At 34.7% G+C, this 22,135-nt stretch overlaps 1 protein-coding gene across 1 annotated transcript in view; it reads left to right on the forward strand.

Moving 5' to 3' along the window:
- Positions 1–22,135, forward strand: part of prex1 (phosphatidylinositol-3,4,5-trisphosphate-dependent Rac exchange factor 1) — a 129,143-nt gene that overhangs the window by 56,276 nt on the left and 50,732 nt on the right. Inside the window, exons 7-10 of the mRNA XM_056464331.1 lie at positions 4,331–4,464; positions 7,825–7,940; positions 13,842–13,991; positions 21,202–21,349. Coding sequence (XP_056320306.1) covers positions 4,331–4,464; positions 7,825–7,940; positions 13,842–13,991; positions 21,202–21,349 — 548 coding nt within the window. The remainder of the gene's footprint in view (positions 1–4,330; positions 4,465–7,824; positions 7,941–13,841; positions 13,992–21,201; positions 21,350–22,135) is intronic.

The following is a 22,135-nucleotide window of genomic DNA, read 5'->3' on the forward strand; positions in this document are numbered from 1 at the left end:
ATAATATGTATATGTATGTATATATGTACAGACATACATAATACATATACATACACATATATATATATATATATATATATATATATATATATATATATATATATATATATATATATATATATATATATATATATATATATATATATATATATATATATATATCACAAGTAAGAGGCAATGAAATAAAGGCAAACAAAAACAATGACAGCAGGAGAGAACAACGTAGCCGAAAACAATATACTGTAAGTAGGTCTACTGTCAATAATACAGTACTAATGTTGACATTGCTGCGTTGTCAATAACCAATATTCAACCATCATTCACAAGCAGCTTTACAAGCTGGATTCAGAGTGGTAATTCTAACTATATAATGTAAATGATGTGTATTATTTAAATATGTTTTTATAATAACCATAAAAGTTTTATGTTACTGAAAAAATCCACACTCATTTTGGAATAAGGTTGTTTTTATATTTAGTTCTTCACTTCAATCAAGTGGTTGCATTGCTATTCTTACTACAACTCAACTCGAAAAATGAAATACTCATACGATGCCACATTCTATGGAGTTTGTCTCCTCAACTACCCTAAATGCCCCAGTTAACAAGTGAAATCTACACAGAAAAAACATCAGACGCTAAACATGCTGACAATTGTTTTAGTCATATCTGGAGGACACTGCACACTTACTGAACCCAGTGAAACTCTCAATAAGTTTGAACTTTCCCCTTCAGTGTCTGCCACATCATAACAACCATCAGCATGTTTTTATTATGCCAGGAAAGCATCTGGTGTTTTCTGTCTCTACTGTTTCGTAATTGTATGGCATCTGGTTTAAAGTGAGATCCATTGATCTCACTTTAAGGTCTTTTAGTAGCGGTGGTCTATTAAATGCCAGTATTAAATCAGTGGTAAGTTGAGAGAAAGTTGCACTTTCACTGAAACTTTCAAATGAAAGTAAGCCGCACAATTTAGTATTTGATCTCTCTTTTTACATCAGAACAACTCGGAATGCAAATAAAGTAAGTAACCATAAACACACCTTCAGAGATGCAGGTCATAAGTAGACCCAAACGGAATCTGCGCGCTCAGACATCTGGAGATTTCCGCAGATTTTTAGCCCATCATTTAGTCTATTTATTTACTTGTGTGAATCTTTGTAAATTTATATTTATTCAGTTTTTAAATTCATTTAATTAATATTATTGTGATATATTAATAGTAATATGAAAATGTTCATATAATTTATTTACAATACAATTTACTTTACAATACAGTAAAGTAATATGTTTTGTCTTTTAGTAGCTATATTACATGAGAGACTTGCTTTGTTTACCAAATAAGTGGATCTTATTGGATTTTTTACGTTAAGTGGTTGTAAACAATTTAATTGGGCTGAATTTAAACAAACAAATTAAGTTGAACATTGCTCAATTTAATTTGTTTAAATTCAACACAAATAAATTGTTTGCAACAGTTTTGCATGCAACACTTTTTTCAGTGTACTCCCAAAATCGTTCCGCATAAATCCACAGATTTTTTACAAAATTCTTCAGAGAAACAGCAAAAAATGTCCGCAGAGTCTGTTCGGCCCTACTTATAAGATACTAAATCTAAGTGAATATAAACCTCTCACTCATGTAGATAAATAGTGACAGACAGTATCAGTAGCTCACAGAGTAAAACCGTTTGACATCAATCAATCAAGCAATGTGCACTTATAATATTGTGCAAAATTAATATAATTAAAAAAAAATTATGCACATTTTTCATTGCTTTTTCTACATATTTCAGCAGCAAACATCATTTCCATAAAATTAAGCCGTGCAAGCTTTCATAACCAGGGTTCCTTTGGAAGAACAGTGTGCTTTGTGTTTAAGAGTTTTTATTATTTAAGAATAGGCTTATGTGGACATGATGAGTGTCGCCTTGTGTCTACTGATGACATTTTCTTAGGACGCAGGAAGAGGAAGTCTAAACACAAAGGCCTGATGCCATGGAGATGTGTTAGTTTTGTGTAACATGCACCAGTGTGACACCACATACTCGCTTTACCCTCCTCTCTCTCTCTCTCTCTCTCTCTCTCTCTCTCTCTCTCTCTCTCTCTCTCTCTCTCTCTCTCTCTCTCTCTCTCTCTCGCTCTCTCTCGCTCTCTCTCTCTCTCTCTCTCTCTCTCTCTCTCTTTCTCTCCCTTTCTTTCCCTCTCTCTTGCTCTCTGACTGCCTTTTAAACTTTTTTAGACTGTCTTCTTTGCTCGTCTTTCTTTTCTTGTCTCTCTCTTCTTCTTCTCATGGTTTTCTCTGTACACTAAAATTACTTTGTCTTCATCCTCTCTTTCTCTCGGTCTTTGTACCCTGTCCATTAACCCTCTTTATTGATTTATCTGATGCAGTACTGAGTGGCTGTACATAGTGGGGCGTTTTCTATAGCCGGCAGTGAGTGCTAAGTGTGCTTAGATGGTTAAAATTCTCACAATTTATTGCATACTGTGCAGTCTGGCTTCTGTTGGGTTATTTTTCCGAGCCCATCACACCTCAGCAAAAACATTCCTACAAAGAATGAGAATCCGTGGATTATTTTAGCATATCGTCTTTGAAACTGCCACTCAAATTCCTCAAATTCATGTCATTCTAAATCCACATTTTGTTGAGCACAAGAAGAAAATTTTAAAGAATGTGAACACTATTTAATATTTACTAATAATTTAATATTAATAATATTAATTAGAGATTTTTAAAACACAGTAGTTTAACAGTTGCAATAGGTAAAAATTTTTTTTCAAAATTGTCCTAAGACAAGAATGGATGTTGCTTTGATGAAATGTTTTGATCCACTTCACATGTTGACTGCAGTAGTTATTTAACTAATAATAATAATAATAATAATAGTAATAATAATAATAATAATAATAGTAATAATAATAATAATAATAATTATTATTATTATTATTGTTGTTGTTATTATTATATTTAAATATATTAATATACAGTTTATATATATATATATATATGTATATATATATATACATATTATTATTATTATTATTATTATTATTATTGTTATTATTGTTATTATATTTAAATATAATAATATACATTTTATAAAAATAATATTTATTATTATTATTGTTATTATTATTATTATTGTTGTTGCTGTTGTTGTTATTTAATAAAATAATGACGCTGTTTATTATTATTATTATTATTATTATTAACAATAATATTATTATTATTATTTATTATTATTATTATTTATTCTTGTTTATTATTATTATTTTATTATTATTATTTATTATTATTATTAATATTATTATTATAGTAGATGTTTATAAATTAAATTGTCAATTTTATATAATAATATTATTAGTGATGATGATGATGATAATAATAATAAAAATTGATATTTATAAAATATGCTGTCAATTTCTAATAATAATAATAATTGTAATAGTGGCAATAATAGTAACAATAATAATAGTATTAATAATAATAATTAGAGATCAATTGACTGTTCACTTTTCATTCAAAGTTTCAATGCTATTCAAATCGGGTATCTATTCAACTCAACATGCAGTGACAGTTTAAAAAGCTGGTTTTATGTAACCTCAGACATACTGTATAGCGTTTCAGGATGTGGGTTTTGATTTAAAAGCAAATGCATTAAGTTTCCATTTAGTCCAGAGTGTTTCACCTTTATAGGTAAATAGTGCAGAACAAGCGGGAAGCAGATTCCCATCTCTCTAATTGAACCGTCTGGACGTTTGATTGATTAAGCAGGAAAAATGGAGTCTGCTTATCAAACACACACACACATACCCACACCTGCCGACTGCTGGAAATCACATCCTGTTCAGAGTTAGCATGAACCACAGCAGACGAGTCCAGTCGATTTCTGATGCTCCGGCATATCGAACAGGACAAAACCTATCCTGTTCAATCCATAAAGACAAAGGCGCTGTTTTTGTAATGCATTTAATTGTTTTTGCCTTCAGTCCAATAGGAAGCAGTGGGAGTGAGGAGAGGCTGATCTTATCTGAGGCTTAGATGGAACGAGCATCGTGATTAATGAACAGATTATTTTTTAATAAATGTAGATGCTTTGACTGTTAATAAAACACAAGGAAATTGTAAACAAGGCCATTATAAATGTCCACTTGTTGATGGGATCGATGAATGGATCGATAGATTCAAATCAATTATTCATACTTTTAGTTTTGCCACAACAATAATTACTTTTGCCTTAAACATAATTGTTGAACTTGTTCAGAAAATGTTCTAATGTTCCTTGTTATGGCATAGATAAAGATGATTTTTTGTTTTTCATTTTCCAGGGAACAAACTTGACTGATATTTGTACCGAACTGCTGCTCCAAGGCAACTTGTTGAAGATATCAGCTGGAAACATTCAGGAACGAGTCTTCTTTCTGTTTGACAACCTCCTAGTCTACTGCAAGAGGAAGTCAAGGTAAGGCGTTCAAGAAAATCAACATTGTAAAAACAAAAATAAAGAAATTTATTTTGTCATTTTGAAAGAAACTGTGTGAAAGAAACTGAATACCCAGTTATGGAGAAAGAAAAGAGAGAGATCCCAGTGAAATATCTGAATATACTAGATTTATTATTAGAAAATCAGTTATTAAATGTATTTATTTCAAACAAAATAACCATACATTTAAAAACAAACATTAAAACACAGATATTTTCATCATAATCAACAAAACATATAACCAAAGTCCCTTTAAGGCAAGTCATTTCACATCACATTTCCCTTTAAGGAAAGTAATTCACAACTTGGTCTGAATGGCGAATCTCCTCCAGAAATGAAAGCGACTCTTTGTTTACAAGTTTGTGGGTGTTTGAGTAGTTGCTGTCATGTGATGTGTGTTTGACAGGATGGACTGTACTTCGCGTTCGTTTCATACAGATTACAAAACCAAAAAGTATTCGCTGAGATTCCATTAGTTTGTTGACTACCAAACTGTCATAATAAAGCACACGTCTGGTCTGAGCTTCTCCCTGGAGAAACATCAGTCTATGTCAATCAATGATTGGCTCCCGTACTAGTAGGTGGGGCTTCATTCACCATATTGACCATTACATATTTCCCCATTTAAAACTATAGAAGTGACATGTCTTGTGTATTCTATAGTCTTTGATATAACTCTAAAATTGAGAAATATATTTTAAACACTTGAATGAAGTGGAATCAAGCACAAGCGAATTATTTTCATTGTTTCATTTTATTTATTCCATTATCACTTCAAATTATTTCTTTTTTTTCCTTGCATATTTTTTATGCAGTTGAAGTCAGTATTATTACCCCCCCACCCCTGAATTATTAGCCCCCCTGTTTATTTTTTTCCCCAATTTCTGATTTACAGAGAGACAACACATTCTAAACATAATAGTTTTAATAACTCATTTCTAATAACTGATTTATTTTCTCTTTGCCATGATGAAAGTAAATAATATTTGACTGGATATTTTTCAAGACACTTCTATACAGCTTAAAGTGACATTTAAAGGCTTAACTTGGTAAATTAGGTTAACTAGGCAGGTTAGGGCAATTAGGCAAGTTATTGTATAATAATGGTTTGTTCTGTAGACTATGGAAAAAAATATAGCTTAAAGGGGCTAATAATTTTGACCTTAAAATGTTTTGAAAAAAATAAAAAACTGCTTTTATTTTAGCCGGAAGAAAACAAATAAGACTTTCTCCAGAAGAAAAAATATTATCACACATACGGTAAAAATGTCCTTGCTCTGTTAACATCATTTAGGAAATATATAAAAAAAAAAAAAAAAAAAAAAAATTTAAAAGGGGTTTATATATATATATATATATATATATATATATATATATATATATATATATATATATATATATATATATATATATATATATATATATATATATATATACATATATATATATATATATATACATATATATATACATATACATATTCCTTTAATAATGTTTTTAAAAAGTTTACTATGTTTTTTGTTTTTTTTTAAACCAAAAGTTTTCTCTTCTGTTTTAACATCTGTTCCAGACTATTCCATAATGTCAACCCACATTAAAAAATATTATAAGCGTCTTCCTCAATGAGCCACTTTCCATCACTGCCTCCCTCTTCCCTGCTTGACTCTATTATTGCACTAAAGGCTGATTTATACTTCTGCGTCAAACGCACACGTATACTCCAGCGCAGCCTGCAAGTGAACACATAGCCCTCGGCGTGGCGCACTTCTCAAAAAATGTAACTACACGTCGCAACAACTTTGCGCAAGCTTTGTGATTGGTCGGCTTGGTAGCGCTGACGAGTGTGGGTGGGATAGAGAGCCGGGCGAGCCAGATAGAGCAAATAGTGAAGAAGCTCCAGATGAAAACAGTTGTTTTGTGTTTACCTCATGATTAAAGTTGTTGCATGTGTGCCGGTTCCAGCCTCTGAATGAGTGAGTTTGAGCTACTTGTACATTGAGTAGCGTTCAGGAAAAACAAAACACCAGCGAAGAAACTGGACACAGAGGAACATAAAAACATACTGCCAGCTAGCGTTTCTGAAGTGTTATTGCAGAGCAGCAGAAGTATAAATGCACAGCTAGGTGCAAGGCAGGCGCTGTGGGTCATGCCGATCACTCGACGCAGAAGTATAAACCAGGCTTAGACCCATACATAAAGGGACTTATTGGCAAAATATATTCTGTAAATAATTCCCATAATCTGGAACTCCTTGTGCAATTAAAATGAAAATGGGAGATGGAACTGGCCATAGAATTATCAGAAGACATGTGGCAATCCATTTTAGATGATATTCACTCATATACAATTTAAAGTAGTACACAGATTACATTGGTCCAAAGTGAAATTAGCCAAATTTAAACCAAATATAGAGCCTAATTGTGACAGATGTAATATTGAGCCAGCTACACTATCTCATATTCTATACCACCTGACCTTAGAAAAAGTTGTACTGGGATGTATTTTCTCACTTGGCAACCTGTTTTAGATTACATAAAGAAGACCCTTTAGTTATTTTAGAAGAGTAGAACCTTTGCTATGTTTTATTATTTTCTTTTCTTTTATATTTAAGAGTAAAATATTCTTTGCTTAATATTATTATTTATTCGTTTTTTATTTTAATAGTATTTATATATTTTTATAGAACCTAAATGTATATGTGTGCGATGGGAAGAGCTATTTGTACTGCATGTATCATATTTAACATTCATTCATTCATTTTCTTTCCGCCTTAGTTCTTTTATTAATCCAGGGTCGCCACAGCGGTATGAACCGCCAACTTATCGAGCACATGTTTCACGCAGCAGATGCCCTTCCAGCTGCAACCCATCTCTGGGAAACATCCATACACATTCATTCACACTCATACACTTCAGACAATTTAGCCTACCCAATTCACCTGTACTGCATGTCTTTGGACTGTGGGGGAAACCGGAGCACCCGGAGGAAACCCACGCGAATGCAGAACATGCAAACTCCACACAGAAACGCCAACTGACCCAGCCGAAGCTCGAACCAGTGACCTCCTTGCTGTGAGGCGACAGCACTACCTACTGCGTCGCCTCATATTTAACATGTTCAATAAAATCACCTTTGAGTAAAAAAAAAAATTAAAAGCATCTCAAAACATGACCCCTCTTTTTTTAATATTTTTTAAATTCAGAAGAAATTTGATCAGTTTGTAGAATTTTTTTTTTTTTTTACTCAAATACATAACCAGAAAGATATAAAAAATATAAAACAACCATCGGATTGATTGACCTAAAAACTTGCCTCATGTTTCCACTGTTCAACATGCAGAGTGTCAGGGAAGAAATCCACCAAAAGGACGAAATCCATCAACGGGCCGCAGTATGTGTTCAGAGGCCGCATCAACACTGAGGTCATGGAGGTCGAGAATGTGGAAGATGGAACTGGTAGGTTTAAGTTTGTTATTGCTTTTAAAGTGTTGTCAAAAATAGCCCCTTTGTGTGTGGTATACAGTTTTAGAGTCTTAAAGGTAGAGCTCACCCAGAAATGAAATCGTACTGGTTATTTACTGACTCAAAAAGTTGTCGTTTTTTACCCAAACATTTAAAAAACCCTTAATTTAGAACAACAATCACAATACAGTGATACTGTAAAACTGTGATATTTTTGTCCAAAGTTATCACACCATCAGAATCTTAAGCCAGCTCATGCATGGTCGTATTTAAGGAGCTTGTCGAAACAGGGAATGATATGCTGTAGTCCAGAAGACCAGTCAGTGAGTGATTGTGGATAGCCGTGCCTCAGTTTTCAAAAAAATTTGCGTTTCAGCTCCTCTACTGAACTGAACACAAGTGTTTTCAAACTATATCAGTTTTCAGCATTTTCAAAACACCCAGGTGAAGATGGCAGAGTAGTATGGATTCCAGGCAGAGCTGTAAAGAAACTTGTGAAAACTCAAATGCACTCGTGTAAATGGCACCTCAGTATGTTACACAGATTGATCTTTTCTCTTCATGAGACCTAAGTGTAGACACTGGTACTGTATTTGGGTAACACTTTAGTTTAGCTCACAATTCATGCTATTACTGTAAATCCTACCTGTTATCAAGATTAACTGTTCATTAGTAGTTATAAAGTGTGATCTTTTTCTGCATCTCTAATCCAACCTAAAAACTAAACCCAACATCTACCTTACTAACTATTAATAAGCAGCTAATTAGTACTTTATTAAGCTAGTGGTGTTAGTCAATGGTTTGGTAATACCGTGAATTGTGACCTAAACTAAAGTGTTAACATCTTGTTTTGCCTGTATGTCAGTAAGCATTTGTTTAGATTAAATGTTTGACCAAGGAACACAATTTCAGTTAGAAATCATCTTCAATTTCATAATAAAAGCAAATATTGGTTAAATAAATAAAGTTTAGGCGATCCATTCCTATTCAAAAGCAAAATCAATTCAAATCTGTGATTCGATTTTGCGCTTTGGCTCAATTTAATGCATCATTATAAATAAAAAGAAGTGCAAGTTAAAACAATAACACTGACAACTTTCTGACCCCGAACTTGTGAAGAGTTCCACACAAAGCAACTTTTTCATGGGACGTCAAAGGGTGTTTCCTGTATGATATCCTCGTTTCTTCCATCTGATTGCCATGTGATGCTTGCAAACATCACAAGCAACAAACAAAACCACTTAAAGGGAACTTCAGCTGATGCAGTTGAAATTAGCCCTAAAGATAAGATCTCCGAATCGAGCACTCTGCATTTAACACCTCTTTTCAGCTGTTGGTCTAAGCATGAAATTTACCTCTCTGGGGAACTAACGGCTGCTCTTCTCACCTCTTGCTCTTGGTCTTTCACCACACCTTAAGTAGCAGGGTGGAAGTGCAACTTCTCATTCTTTTCTCTCCGAGCCGCAGAGAAAAACATCCTTTCTGAAAAAACGCTGTCGCAGTACCATCCTAAACCACATGTGCCCTCAGTCGAGAGCGTGTTTTGTGTTTCAAAGCTCTGAGTGTCACATGATACTCCACATCTGTGTGTATGTATCAGTTAGCTGGTGTGCTTTGCCTTATTGGATAAGGTTACAGATGAAACCTCTCACATGTTGTGGGTGAGGATTAAACATAATGGCTTTTGAAATGCAGATATTGTGGCTATTTGCAGATTTATTGCAAGAGTGGGTGATTTCTAGGAGCGTAAATCTTATGTCATGCTATGAGTAATTAAAAAATAGATTTATAGAATTATTTCATTATTTTATGTACACTCACCGGCCACTTTATTAGGTACACCTGTCTAACTACTCGTTAACGCAAATTTGTTATCAGGCAATCACTTGTCAGCAAGTGAATGCATTTGGGCATGTAGACATGGTCAAGATGATCTGCTGCAGTTCAAACCGAGCATCAGAATGAGGAAGAAAGATGATTTAAGTGACTTTGAGCGTGGCATGGTTATTGGTGCCAGACAGGCTGGTCTAAGTATTTCAGAAACTGCTGATCTGCTGGGATTTTCATGCACAACCATCTCTAGGGTTTACAGAGAATGGTTCGAAAAAGAGAAAATATCCAGTGAGCAGCAGTTCTGTGGGTGCAAATGCCTTGTTGATGACAGGACAATGGCCAGACTGGTTCGAGCTGATAGAAAGGCAGCAGTAACTCAAATAACTACTCGTTACAACCGAAGTATCCAGAAGAGCATCTCTGGGCCCATTATTACCGATTGAGCATCGTGTCAACACCACTGCCTACCGGAGTATTGTTGCTGACCGTGTCCATCCCTTTATGAACACAGTGTACCCATCTTCTGATGGCCACTTCCAGCAGGACAATGCTCCATGTCATAAAGCGTGAATCATCTCTGACTGTTTTCTTGAAAATGACAATGAGTTCACTGTACTCAAATGGCCTCCACAGTCACCAGATCTCAATCCAATAGTGCACATTTGGGATGTGGTGGAACGTGAGATTCGCTTCATGGATGTGCCGCAGACAAATCTGCAGTAACTGCCAATATGGACCAAATTTTCTGAGGAAAATTTCCAGTACCTTGTTGCATCTTCACATGAAATGACATTTTATATCATTTATGTGAATAGCCAAATTTTAAATTAGTAAATAAATACATAGACACAGTTTTTATTTTTTAACTGAATTAAAATATTTAAAAATGAATGCTGTGTTATCTAGTTGTCACAAAGTTGTTTTAAAGTGGTGTAAAAAACACAGCTAAAATAATGTATATAATTGTATAAACAGTAAAATTAACAAAAACATAAAAAATTGAATAAATATTAATATGTAGTAATAAAATTTTATTTAATAAAAGCTACAATTCGGTCTTAACCATATTAAATAAATCTTATAAAACTAAATGCTAAAGAAAATCACCTGAAAAAGAATGAATAAGTGAATTATTTACTTTAATATAATTTTTTGGATAATCCAGTAAATTATGTTTTACAAATATATAACTAGATATAAATCTCTTTTTTTACTTACCAAAATATAGGATTATTGAAAACAAATGAAAGACAATAAAATACAGCATTAATGCAAAACAGCACTGCGTTATGCAACCTTTTAAGAAAAAAAACTATAATGTCTTATGTATTTTATAACATGTCTACAGATTGGATTCAATTCAAAGCTGTTTCGTAATGACAGGTTGTGCATTAACCATAACTAACTAATCTGCGATTTAACATGTCTATAGGGAACATCCTACTCTATATTTTCAAATTTCCCCATGTTTCTTCATCGATCTCATGTATAAAACTTAAGCAACCTGATCTTCTTGTTTTGACTGAGTAAGTGTTTTTATTGAGAAACAATCAAATAATGCTTAGCTGGTGTTTATTACTGAGCCAGACTTATGTGGCAAATACGATTACGCATAAATTCTCTCCATTTTACATGAGCTAAAAGCCTCCGTCAAATCCTCTCAGTGCTCTGAAATCTATTTATACCACCTCAACATTGAGCACTGCTCATTACCTATTCCATACCTCATTTATTTCTCCAAATCATTCACCTGCTGTCAGATGTGGGTTAAAATGGGAGCAGGAGTAACAGTCTGAAGCCCTCAGTCACGCGCATGCTTTGCTTTAGTGCTGCCACAGATGCTGTAATGCTGAAATTAACAGTTCCCCAAAATAATCAGAAGAGTTTAACCTTTCTGCATTATTAAAGAAAGTGCTTTTAAATTTGCAATTTTATTGGATGTTTGATGTAATCTCAACCGAAAAAGGGGGTGCGACAGTGTAACTCCTCCCCTTTTTAAAAAACAGCCAATGGTGTTTTGTTTTATCACCGCTCTGCCAGTGAGAGGGGTTGAGCTTAAGTGCATCAAATGAAAAACCAATGAGAAGCGTCTTGAAGGGGGCGGGGTATGTCAGATACTAGAGAGCTATGATTTATGATTGGTTACGATTTAATGAGAAACTGTAGTATGTGGTGACGTGAATAAAAACATTGATCCATTTAGGCGGAAGTGACAAATGTAAGCTTTACATGTTTATATCACACATGTTTTATATCCTCTAAATGTGAATTTTGTGTTTCTGTTTTGGGGCACACTAGCTTGTAGATATCTTTAAAACTAACAATTCTGATGCTAACATCTGAAAGCTATATTTTCAATTCTTGGGGCCTTTTAATGCCTCTAGATTGTTTAAGAAATCTTATTATCCGTGTCAACATTTGTGTTTGGTCAGTAACTTGTTTAGTAATAGTTTTAACCTTGATAATAAGCTGAAAAAATGTTTTGTATAATGTAAATAAGTAAATATATCATTATTAATAGTTATCACTATGCTTCACCAGTTGACCGATTACTTTAAGAACTGTGATTTGTTTTTTTTTTTTTGAAGGTTCAGGACACCCTGGAGTACTTTTTTGAGATGTTAACAGATTTGTGTGTGTTGAGCATCAATTAAGACAACGTTAGCACCTTTCAGCTTTAATTGTGGGGTAAACTGGATAATTTTAAGCTTTTGTCAGTTATTTTATCTTCCAGGTTTGAAATAATTTTTGTTGTGGGATATGTGGTGACGTAGTGTGCTAATGGAGTGATGACACGTTGGTTTCTCATTATTATTCATAGCGGAGTTTTCCTATCCTATGAGAAAACCCTGCCTCTTAATTATTCATGAGAATGAGCAGACCTGCCAAGCTGTGAGACCCAATGATTGGGTGAGACCGCGTCTGTGCACGGCACGGGTCGTATGTGTCTGTTTCCATGGTCCACAGGGTTTGTTGCATGTTTTTCCCCGTGATGCTGTCAGGGTTTATACAGCAAATCTGTTGGTTTGCAGCAAGCATTTTTGTTGGGAGAGCTGTATGACAATTGCAGAATGGCGGACTTTGTCTTTTATCAGTTGAGTTTGTTACTATTTAGACACCGCCTATATCCGTGCTTCTGTGTTTTCCTATGTTTAAAATCTGCCAGATTGCCGTCAGGGCTAAAGGTTGAAATAGATGGGGCAAGAGACCTGCTTCATTGCTATCCACTGTGTCTGCATTCAGACCCAGGGATTGAGGAGGAGAGAAGTCTTCCTTATTTACAGTAATTATATAAACATGATTATATTCATAATGATATAACAAATTGTGGTTATGTGTATATAAAAATTGTGAATAACAAATGTAGCAGGGCATTAGATTACTTGCTGTTTATTTCTTTGTATTTAAATTTCTTTGTATATAAATTTGGCTGTGCCGGCCACTCCCACTCCTCCCTCTGCTCGCGGAGCTCCACGCCCATCATGGGGGGGGGGAGGTTCATGGCCCTTCAAAATATTGCCTAAATATGCAAATGGTTGCATACTGTAATTGCATAATTGTCTTTTATTGAGAAAATATGTAATATGTAATCTGGAAAAAAGGATGTATAACCAAATCCATCAGTAAAAACAGATATAATGAATACATTTAATAAAATATGGATATAGAAAAACATAGATGTAAATAAAATTGTAATTAAAGGTTAATAGGCCTTTAAATATGTCATGTAATTGAGATCTACAGACATAAATTACAGCAAAAGTTACATTTTAAAAGTGCATTTTAGATGTTTCACATTAGACTGAAAAACACCCAAAAAACTCCAATGACACTCAAAAAAATCTATCTTGACAGTAAAGTATAGTTCTTTGCCTGCGTTATCTGATAGTTGATGATTTTGTTGATCTGGTTTGCTTATACCATTAGCAAACAGATTTTATCAAATTAATATCAGTTTCAAATTAGTTCCAAATATTGGTGTGATTTAAGGGTTTGATTTAATCGGTGCCCTCATGCTAGCAGTGCTGACTGTTCAACCTGTTTTATACTTTGTCTTTCTAGCGGACTACCACAGTAACAACTACACAGTGACCAATGGCTGGAAGATCCACAACACGGCCAAAAACAAGTGGTTTGTGTGTATGGCCAAGAATGCTGAGGACAAGCAGAAATGGCTAGACGCCATTTTAAAGGAACGTGAACAGAGAGAGAGTAAGCATTTTTACTGTTTTCTCATTGTAAGAGTTTAAATTATTGAATTCAATCACTCACATATATAAAGTCCTGTGAAGTGCTTTGAAATATGCATTTTTATTCACCGTGTGACATAATTTCAGGACATATAGCAGCTCCTCCCTCTTTTAGAAAACGGCCAATAGCATTTCGTTTTTATCACAGATTTGCTAATGAGGGGTGCATATCCGCTTGTTAAGTGGTGATGTATGGAATACTGTTTCCAGGTCCAAGCCGCTACTCATTTGATTTGAGAAAATATTCATTATGACCTTTTTAGTCCTATCACATATTAAAGTGAATTTTAAATAGAATCATGGTGTACACAAAAGTCTCTGGACTTGCTACAGACACCAATATCTTAACAATTTACAAAAAAATACCTTTCTGGCCATATCGGATATTAGACATAGATGTGTGTGTGTGTGTATGTATATATATATACATACACACACACACACATCTATGTCAAATATCCGATATGGCCAGAAAGGTATTTTTTTGTAAATTGTTAAGATATTATATATATATATATATATATATGTAATCGGTACTTGGAATTGGCTGCAAAAATCCTGATTGGAGCATCCCTAGTGTTATTTTTTTTATATAATTGTAAAATATGAAGTCATGTGAGATTTCTTTAAAACCAAGCCATGGCATAAAGAACTGTATAAATGCAATTTGCATTTCCAGTATGTGAATTTTCCCCGTTAGCTTGTGTGTTTGCTAAATGTTGTAAAAAGCGTATTATTTTTTCAAACAACTGTGACTCATAGCAGAATTATTCAATCAAATCAAATCATTACCAAATGTCAGATTTCACGATATATGGAGCAGCTCCAGTTTTAATTTAAATTAGTCATTTATTATGAAAAATATTGCGTTTTCATTAAGGTCGTATTATAAAAGATTTTTTAGAAAATAATTTAATTTACATTATTGTTACAAAAATAATTGTTAGAAATGAATGATTCAGATGCTAACCTTAATTAATAAACAGATTTAATCTCCTGATGAGAGAAAATAATGAAGCCTTTTTCATTGTGCTTTGTATTTTGTGCTTTACCTAGTATGTCTTTGTGTATTCTTCTGCTCTTGTTCTCTTGGGAAATGAAACACCTGTTCTCTGCCGCACACCTGTTCTTGTTATCTCTGCTTTTAAGGCCTTTGTTTTACTACAGGCTTTTCCTAATTGTTAGGTCACATGATCGCCAGTAAAACCCCAAAATATACCATTCTGACCACAGTTCTAATGTTTCAGAGTGAAGTATTAGTTTTGTAGGATCAGTTACCAGTGTCCGAGGCAAAGTCCTCAGCCAGAGTATAATAGTGGTGTTATTTTGGCGGGAGAGCGAGACGTCACTATAATGCAGCGCTGCCAGATGAAAGCACAAGTTTTATGGGTCGTGTTGGGTTTCCAGCGTTTGAAATCGGAGGCCATTCCAACAGGTGCCACATCAGTCACACCTCTCGGACCGTCCGAGTCTTCAGCCTCAATTCTCTGTGTACGGCTCAGAGACAACATCGAATTACACATTACCATTAATACAGTTTGACATGCAAAAGTGCCTTGAATAATGCATTTCAAATACATAGTCCTGCTGAACATTCTTGCACCCTAAATAAGCTAAAAAATTACTTTACATATTTAAATAATAAACTAAATATTTTAATGTTTTTAAATGTTTTATTTTTAGTGAAAAAATATTTAAAAAACAAAATCCCCTAATGTACAGTATGCTTACGTATTTCAAGTTGTTTTGCACTGGTCAAAATCAGCAGTTTGAATGAGTAAAAAAAATGTTTCTAAGATTTAGTACCACATTTTAAATCGTTATTGCTTCATTGAGGATGAGCTTTATGATGATTTATAACACTTAACACTGGGGTGAAATTCAAATTCACTTATTAGTGGTATATTATTTCAAGAAATATTCATTCATTTTCTTTTCGGCTTAGTCCCTTTATTAATCCGAGGTCACCACAGCGGAATGAACCGCCAACTTATTCAGCACATGTTTTATGCAGAGAATGCCCTTCCAGCTGCAACCCATTTCTGGGAAACATCCATACACACTCATTCACACTCATACACTACAGACAATTTAGCCTACCCAATTCACCTCTACCGCATGTCTCTGGACTGTGGGGGAAATTTCTAATCAGCAAATCACATGGCAGCAACTCAATGCATTCAAGCATGTAGACATAGTCAAGATGATCTGCTGCAGTTCAAACCGAGCATCAGAATGGGGAAGGAAGGTGATTTAAGTGACTTTGAACGTGGCATGGTTGTTGGTGCCAGACTGGCTGGTCTGAGTATTTCAGAAACTGCTGATCTACTGCGATTTTCACACACAACCATCTCTAGGGTTTACAGAGAATGGTCTGAAAAAGGAAATATCCAGTGAGCAGCAGTTCTGTGAGTGCAAATGCCTTGTTGATTCCAGAGGTCAGAGGAAAATGGCCAGACTGGTTCGAGCTGATAGAAAGGCAACAGTAACTCAAATAACCACTTATTACAACCGAGATATGCAGAAGAGCATCTCTGAATGCACAACACGTCCAACCTTGAGGCAGATGGGCTACAGCAGCAGAGGACCACACCGGGTGCCACTCCTGTCAGCTAAGAACAGGAAACTGAGGCCACAATTCACACAGGCTCACCAAAATTGAACTATAGAAGATTGGAAAAATGTTGACTGGTCTGATGAGTCTCGATTTCTGCTGCAACATTTGGATGGTAGGGTCAGAATTTGGCATCAACATGAAAGCATGGATCCATCCTGCCTTGTATCAACGGTTCAGCGGTAGGCGTTCTCTGATTTTGGTCGCACTAATTCAAAATGAGACAAAAAACAATCTGGTGTTTGAAATGAAGGTGTGCTCTATTCTAAATTGCCATTCAAGATCAGCCCTTCAGGTGTAAATTACCTTTCATTGGGGTCATTTCTGAGGAGCCGTTTTTAATGATGTGTTGCCTCTTTGCTTTTGACTTGATTGAATTGGAGCCTCGTACAGCTGCCGTGAACACCTCCTGAAAAAAGTCTTTGTGGGCGAGAACTGCAGCTGCCGGTGGCTTCTCTCTTTCTTCTCATTCTCTGTCTCTCTGTCTCTCTCTCTCCGGGCTCTCAGACACAGTAAAGAGCTCTGAATGAGAGCCATTGCAGCTGCCGCCACATCTGAACACGCCATCAGCTGCAATCCCATTCACACTCGCTCTTTAACATCACCTTTTGTTTCAATGGATGGCAAAACGTGAATATTTGCCTTGACTTTTTATTCAGTCGAATCAAATCATTACCAAGTAGTACGTGGTGTAGCTACTGTTTCAATTTAATTTGGTAGATGTTTATTGTGTATTATTTTACATAATTATTAAAAATAATTAAATGTAACCATTTAATTAAAATTGTAAAATAGTACGAATTTGGGGACTACAAAAAAATACATCCGGGCTAATGAGATCACAAACGTCCCAGGTTACGCGCATTCACTGCGCACACACCTCGTGCAGCGAAGGGGCGTGGTCACAGACGCATTAGTAGAGAAAGGAAAATGCTGTCCAAACACTGCTATTTCTATGGATCTTGTTCTGTTTAACTATTTGGCCTTCCAAGGGATGTGACACAAAGAGAGAAGTGGTTAGAATTCATTTTTAATTATGTTTCAAAATATTATAAAAAACATGTAGCTCTCTGTGCAAAGCATTTTACAAAGGACAGATTTTACAATTGGTCGCAGTCAAGTGCTGGTGTCAGCCTACAATAAAAGAAGAAGCTGTGTATTGTGAGCCACAATATTTATTTATTTATAAAAGTGGGTTGTTTTCAGAATAGGTTTGTCCGTGCTTTCAGTATATTTTCATTTATTTAGTCAGCATAAACATACTCTTTATAAATACCCTAAGTGCGTTTTAATTTGTCGTAGCCTTACTACGGTACAATGTGATTACGATTGCATTTTTATGATGTGATTAAACCTCAGAAAAGTGAACGAAAAACCAAAGTAGACCTTTTTACCTGCTATCTATTAGAAACGGAGGCTTTACAGCCATCTTATAATGTACCATTTTCTATATACACTAAATGGGATGCTGAAATGAAATGCTGATGGCTTGACCACATTCCTCCTCTTACCAACAAACGAAAAAAACCCATACCTTTCAGTAACATCTTGCAAGAGTCGCGTTTGCATGGGTTCAGCGGTGTCCTGACTCAGGCTCAAACTGAAATAGCCTCACTGACATTATTTACAGTCTGACAGACAGCATGCAAGAGAGGCATGACGTTTCCTGGTGACGTGAAGCCGATCCGCCAATCACAAAACATTACGTTAGCTGACTAATCAGAGCCCTTAGAGGGCGGGCCTTATAGGAGGAACCAGGAAATATGATGGTCGTTTCCATGTTAGTTCAGTAGCTGTGTAAAATGAAGGTAAGATATGTGAACAAATAACGTGATTTTTTACAAATGAATTACGAACACACGTTGTTTTGCACCCCAGAAACACAATCAAACCTTAAAAAAAACATTGTGGATCACCCCTTTAATATTCAGCCTTGGGCACTCATTAGTAAAGGATCATAATAGAATTTAATTGTCAAATAGAAATCATGAACAAGAATGCATTAGACAACTATTTTTCAGCTTCGTATGACTGGTGGTGTGTTGTTTTTTTTTTAGCAGCCTACTTAATCTTAAGTATACTTAGTCATGTTTCCGTTGTTTTACTAATATAAACAAGGCAGAGTTGCATTGCACTGTTGCACAGTTTATAATGGGCTCTGTTCTTTTTAGACATTTTCAGGAAACTGCCAACACTCTAGCGGAGGCTTTTATCTGCATCTATAGCTGCATGTGTTCTCACCTTGTTAACCACATCTTGTCGCTCATGCAGAAGTGCAGAAAGACAATGATTATAAGCATTGCTTTGGGTCACCTGATTTGAGAAATGTTTAATAAGCATTTGGCAGAGTTTTTGCTTCAGTTTATCATTGTTTTTTGAAAAAAAATACTTTTTTTAATGGTGATTGAATTTGACTCAAGACTAATTTGGAGCCTCCACCCACCAAAACACCTCAAGAGCAGAATGCATGTGCACGTGTGAAAACGCAAAACCAGCGTCTTATAATAAAATCAGTTAAACCAGGGTTTCCTCTCGACCTCACCTAAACATTAACTGACGCAGCAACACCCACACTGATTTAGAGGAACCGCTAGAAAATACTATACGACAGAATGGTCTGAAATGGTAGGTTTAGGTGCGTCCTCATATTTAACACCCAATATTTTTAAGTTTTAAATATACACCGGCCTAAAGTTTGGTCAGTATGATTTTTAAATGCTTTAAAAAAGCTTCTCCTGCTCACCAAGGATGCATTTATTTCAACAAAAATACAGTACAAATTGTAAAATTGTGAAATGGTATTGCACTATACACACTCAGAAATAAAGGTACACGAGCCTAAAAGGTCAATATTAATTCCTCAAGGGTACATATTTGTACCTAAAAAAAAAAAAAAAAAAAGTACAAATGTGTACCAAAAGGTACCACCCAGTGACAGCTCACGTATGTTTATTTCTGAGAGTGTAAAATAACTGTTCAAAAGTAGTTTCTAATTTAATTGAATAACTTATAACAGTGATTTTAAAGATGAATTCTCAGCTTCATTACTCCAGTCTTCAGAGTCACATGAGCTTCAGAAATCACTTGAATATTAATTATTATTATTATTATTATTATTATTATTATTATTATTATTATTATTATTATTATTATTATTATTATTATTATTATTATTATTATTATTATTATTATTATTATTATAATAATAATAATAATTGTAATAGTAATAAAAGCAGTAATGACTGGAGTAATAATTTAATTTGAAACTACATACAATAAGTAATAAATAAATAAGAATTTAACAATTTACATTTTTTTACATTTAATAAATGCCGCCTTGATGAACAGAATAATATTCTTTATAAAACATGAAAAAAAAACTAAAAACTTTTGATCAGTAGTGAATATTTTTTCCTGCTTTCAAAATAAAATGTATTTTACTGAAAGATATCCCTCTACATCCTCTAAAAATCCTTTATAACCATTGTTACAGGTCTAGACACAAAGTGATTCATTGAATTAAGTATGACAGTTTGCAATTACACTATTTACAGAACACAATATACATGGACTTGAATAATTGTTTCCTAAATATTGGTTGCTCCTTTTAGGTAATTACTCTGTATTTTTGTCATGTATTTATTTGCATGCATTTCATGAATAAATATTTAATTTAATATTTTAATTTAATTTTAATTATATATAAAACATACACTTAAAGTATTATAATATTGACTAAGGCTCATTTTATTCATAAATGTTTGTTTTTGTTTATTTGTAGCATTTTTAATTAGGTTGTTTCATATGTAATGCCTATTGATGTTTAATTACATATTTTAATGTTTAAATTGTATGAATATAATTTTCTAAAAATAACTTATTAAAGCATTTAAAGAGACAGTTGACTTGTTTTGTTTAATAAATAAGTCCCATTTGCTTCGTTAAATTAAATAAAATTTCATTTTAAAATTGTTTAAATAAATTTGCTTTTGTTTTGTTGGTGTTTTGGGGGTGTCACCGTGGCACAGTGGGTAGCACGATTGCCTCACAGCAAGAAGGTTGCTGGTTCGAGCCCCGGCTGGGTCAGTTGGCATTTCTGTGTGGAGTTTGCATGCTCTCCTCCGTGTTCGTGTGGGTTTCCTCCAGGTGCTCCGGTTTCCCCCACAGTCCAAAGACATGCGCTATAGGTGAATTGAATAAGCTAAATTGGCCAAAGTGTATGTGTGTGAATGCAAGAGTGTATGGGTGTTTCCCAGTGTTGGGTTGTGGCTGGAAGGGCATCCACTGCGTAAAATATATGCTGAATAAGTTGGCGGTTCATTCCGCTGTGGTGACCCCAGATTAATAAAGGGACTAAACCGAAAAGAATATGAATGAATGAATGTTTTGTTTCGTTTTGTTGTTTTTTTGTTTTATTTTATTTTCATAATGCTGACAACTTTCTGCTTTTATTATGGTTTGTTGTTTTTTGTTTTGTTTTGTTTTTCATATTGCTACTTTTTAAAGTTTTGCTTTTATTTAGGGTCTTTGACTCCTTTCATCTCATTTTTATTGTCAGGTCTGAAACTGGGGATGGAGCGTGATGCCTACGTCATGATTGCAGAGAAGGGAGAGAAGCTCTACCACATGATGATGACCAAGAACAGACACCTCATCAAAGACCGCCGCAGGAAACTCACCAACGTGCCCAAGTGCTTCTTGGGAAAGTAAGTCTTGACCATTATGTAGTACATTTTGGAGATTCTCCTTGGTTTACCTTCCGCTCTGTCAGTTCCCATGCACCTTCCCCTCGGCTGCTTTTACACCATCTGACCAGCTCCTAAATATCTTGCAAGTCATCCTAATCCAAGAGGCCCCTGCATGAATGAAAATGCACACACACACATACACACACTTGGAAATGCTTTCCCAAGCTCACTGCCAAGCACCCCATTGGACACAGACATTCCCAGTAAAAAAAAAAAGCCTTCATTAGAGAGAAATCTGCATTCAGTCTCTCTCTCTCTCTCTCTCTCTCTCTCTCTCTCTCTCTCTCTCTCTCTCTCTCTCTGTCTGTGTATCTCTCTTCATTTTTCCCTCTCTCGTTCTTTGTCGCTCGCTCAGTCAGTCTTTCAACACCATGAATGAACAATGAGTGCTATGTACACCATTAAACTTTGAACTACAGTGTGTGTGTGTGTTTGGGACTTGAGAGGAGAGATTCCACACACCAATTAAAATTCCCTTTTTGCAGTGCATTAGTAGATAAGCAGGAAAAACAGTGCTGTGGTCCAACTGATGCTGTTTTAAAGGGCTACAAATATTCAATATGGCAGATATTAGGATCATTTCTTTTATAAATCTGCATGGCAGTTCTATTGAACAGATTAGTGAAGAAATCAATCAAACTAGCAGCGCTGCTAGCATTTTGCATAACATGACAGATCAGGTGTTTTATAATATAATAGTTTGCTGTTTATGGTCACACGCTGCTTCATCCAATGAAGATTTTG

This window comes from Danio aesculapii, chromosome 8 (assembly GCF_903798145.1).
Source record: "Danio aesculapii chromosome 8, fDanAes4.1, whole genome shotgun sequence".
Lineage (NCBI taxonomy): Eukaryota > Metazoa > Chordata > Actinopteri > Cypriniformes > Danionidae > Danio > Danio aesculapii.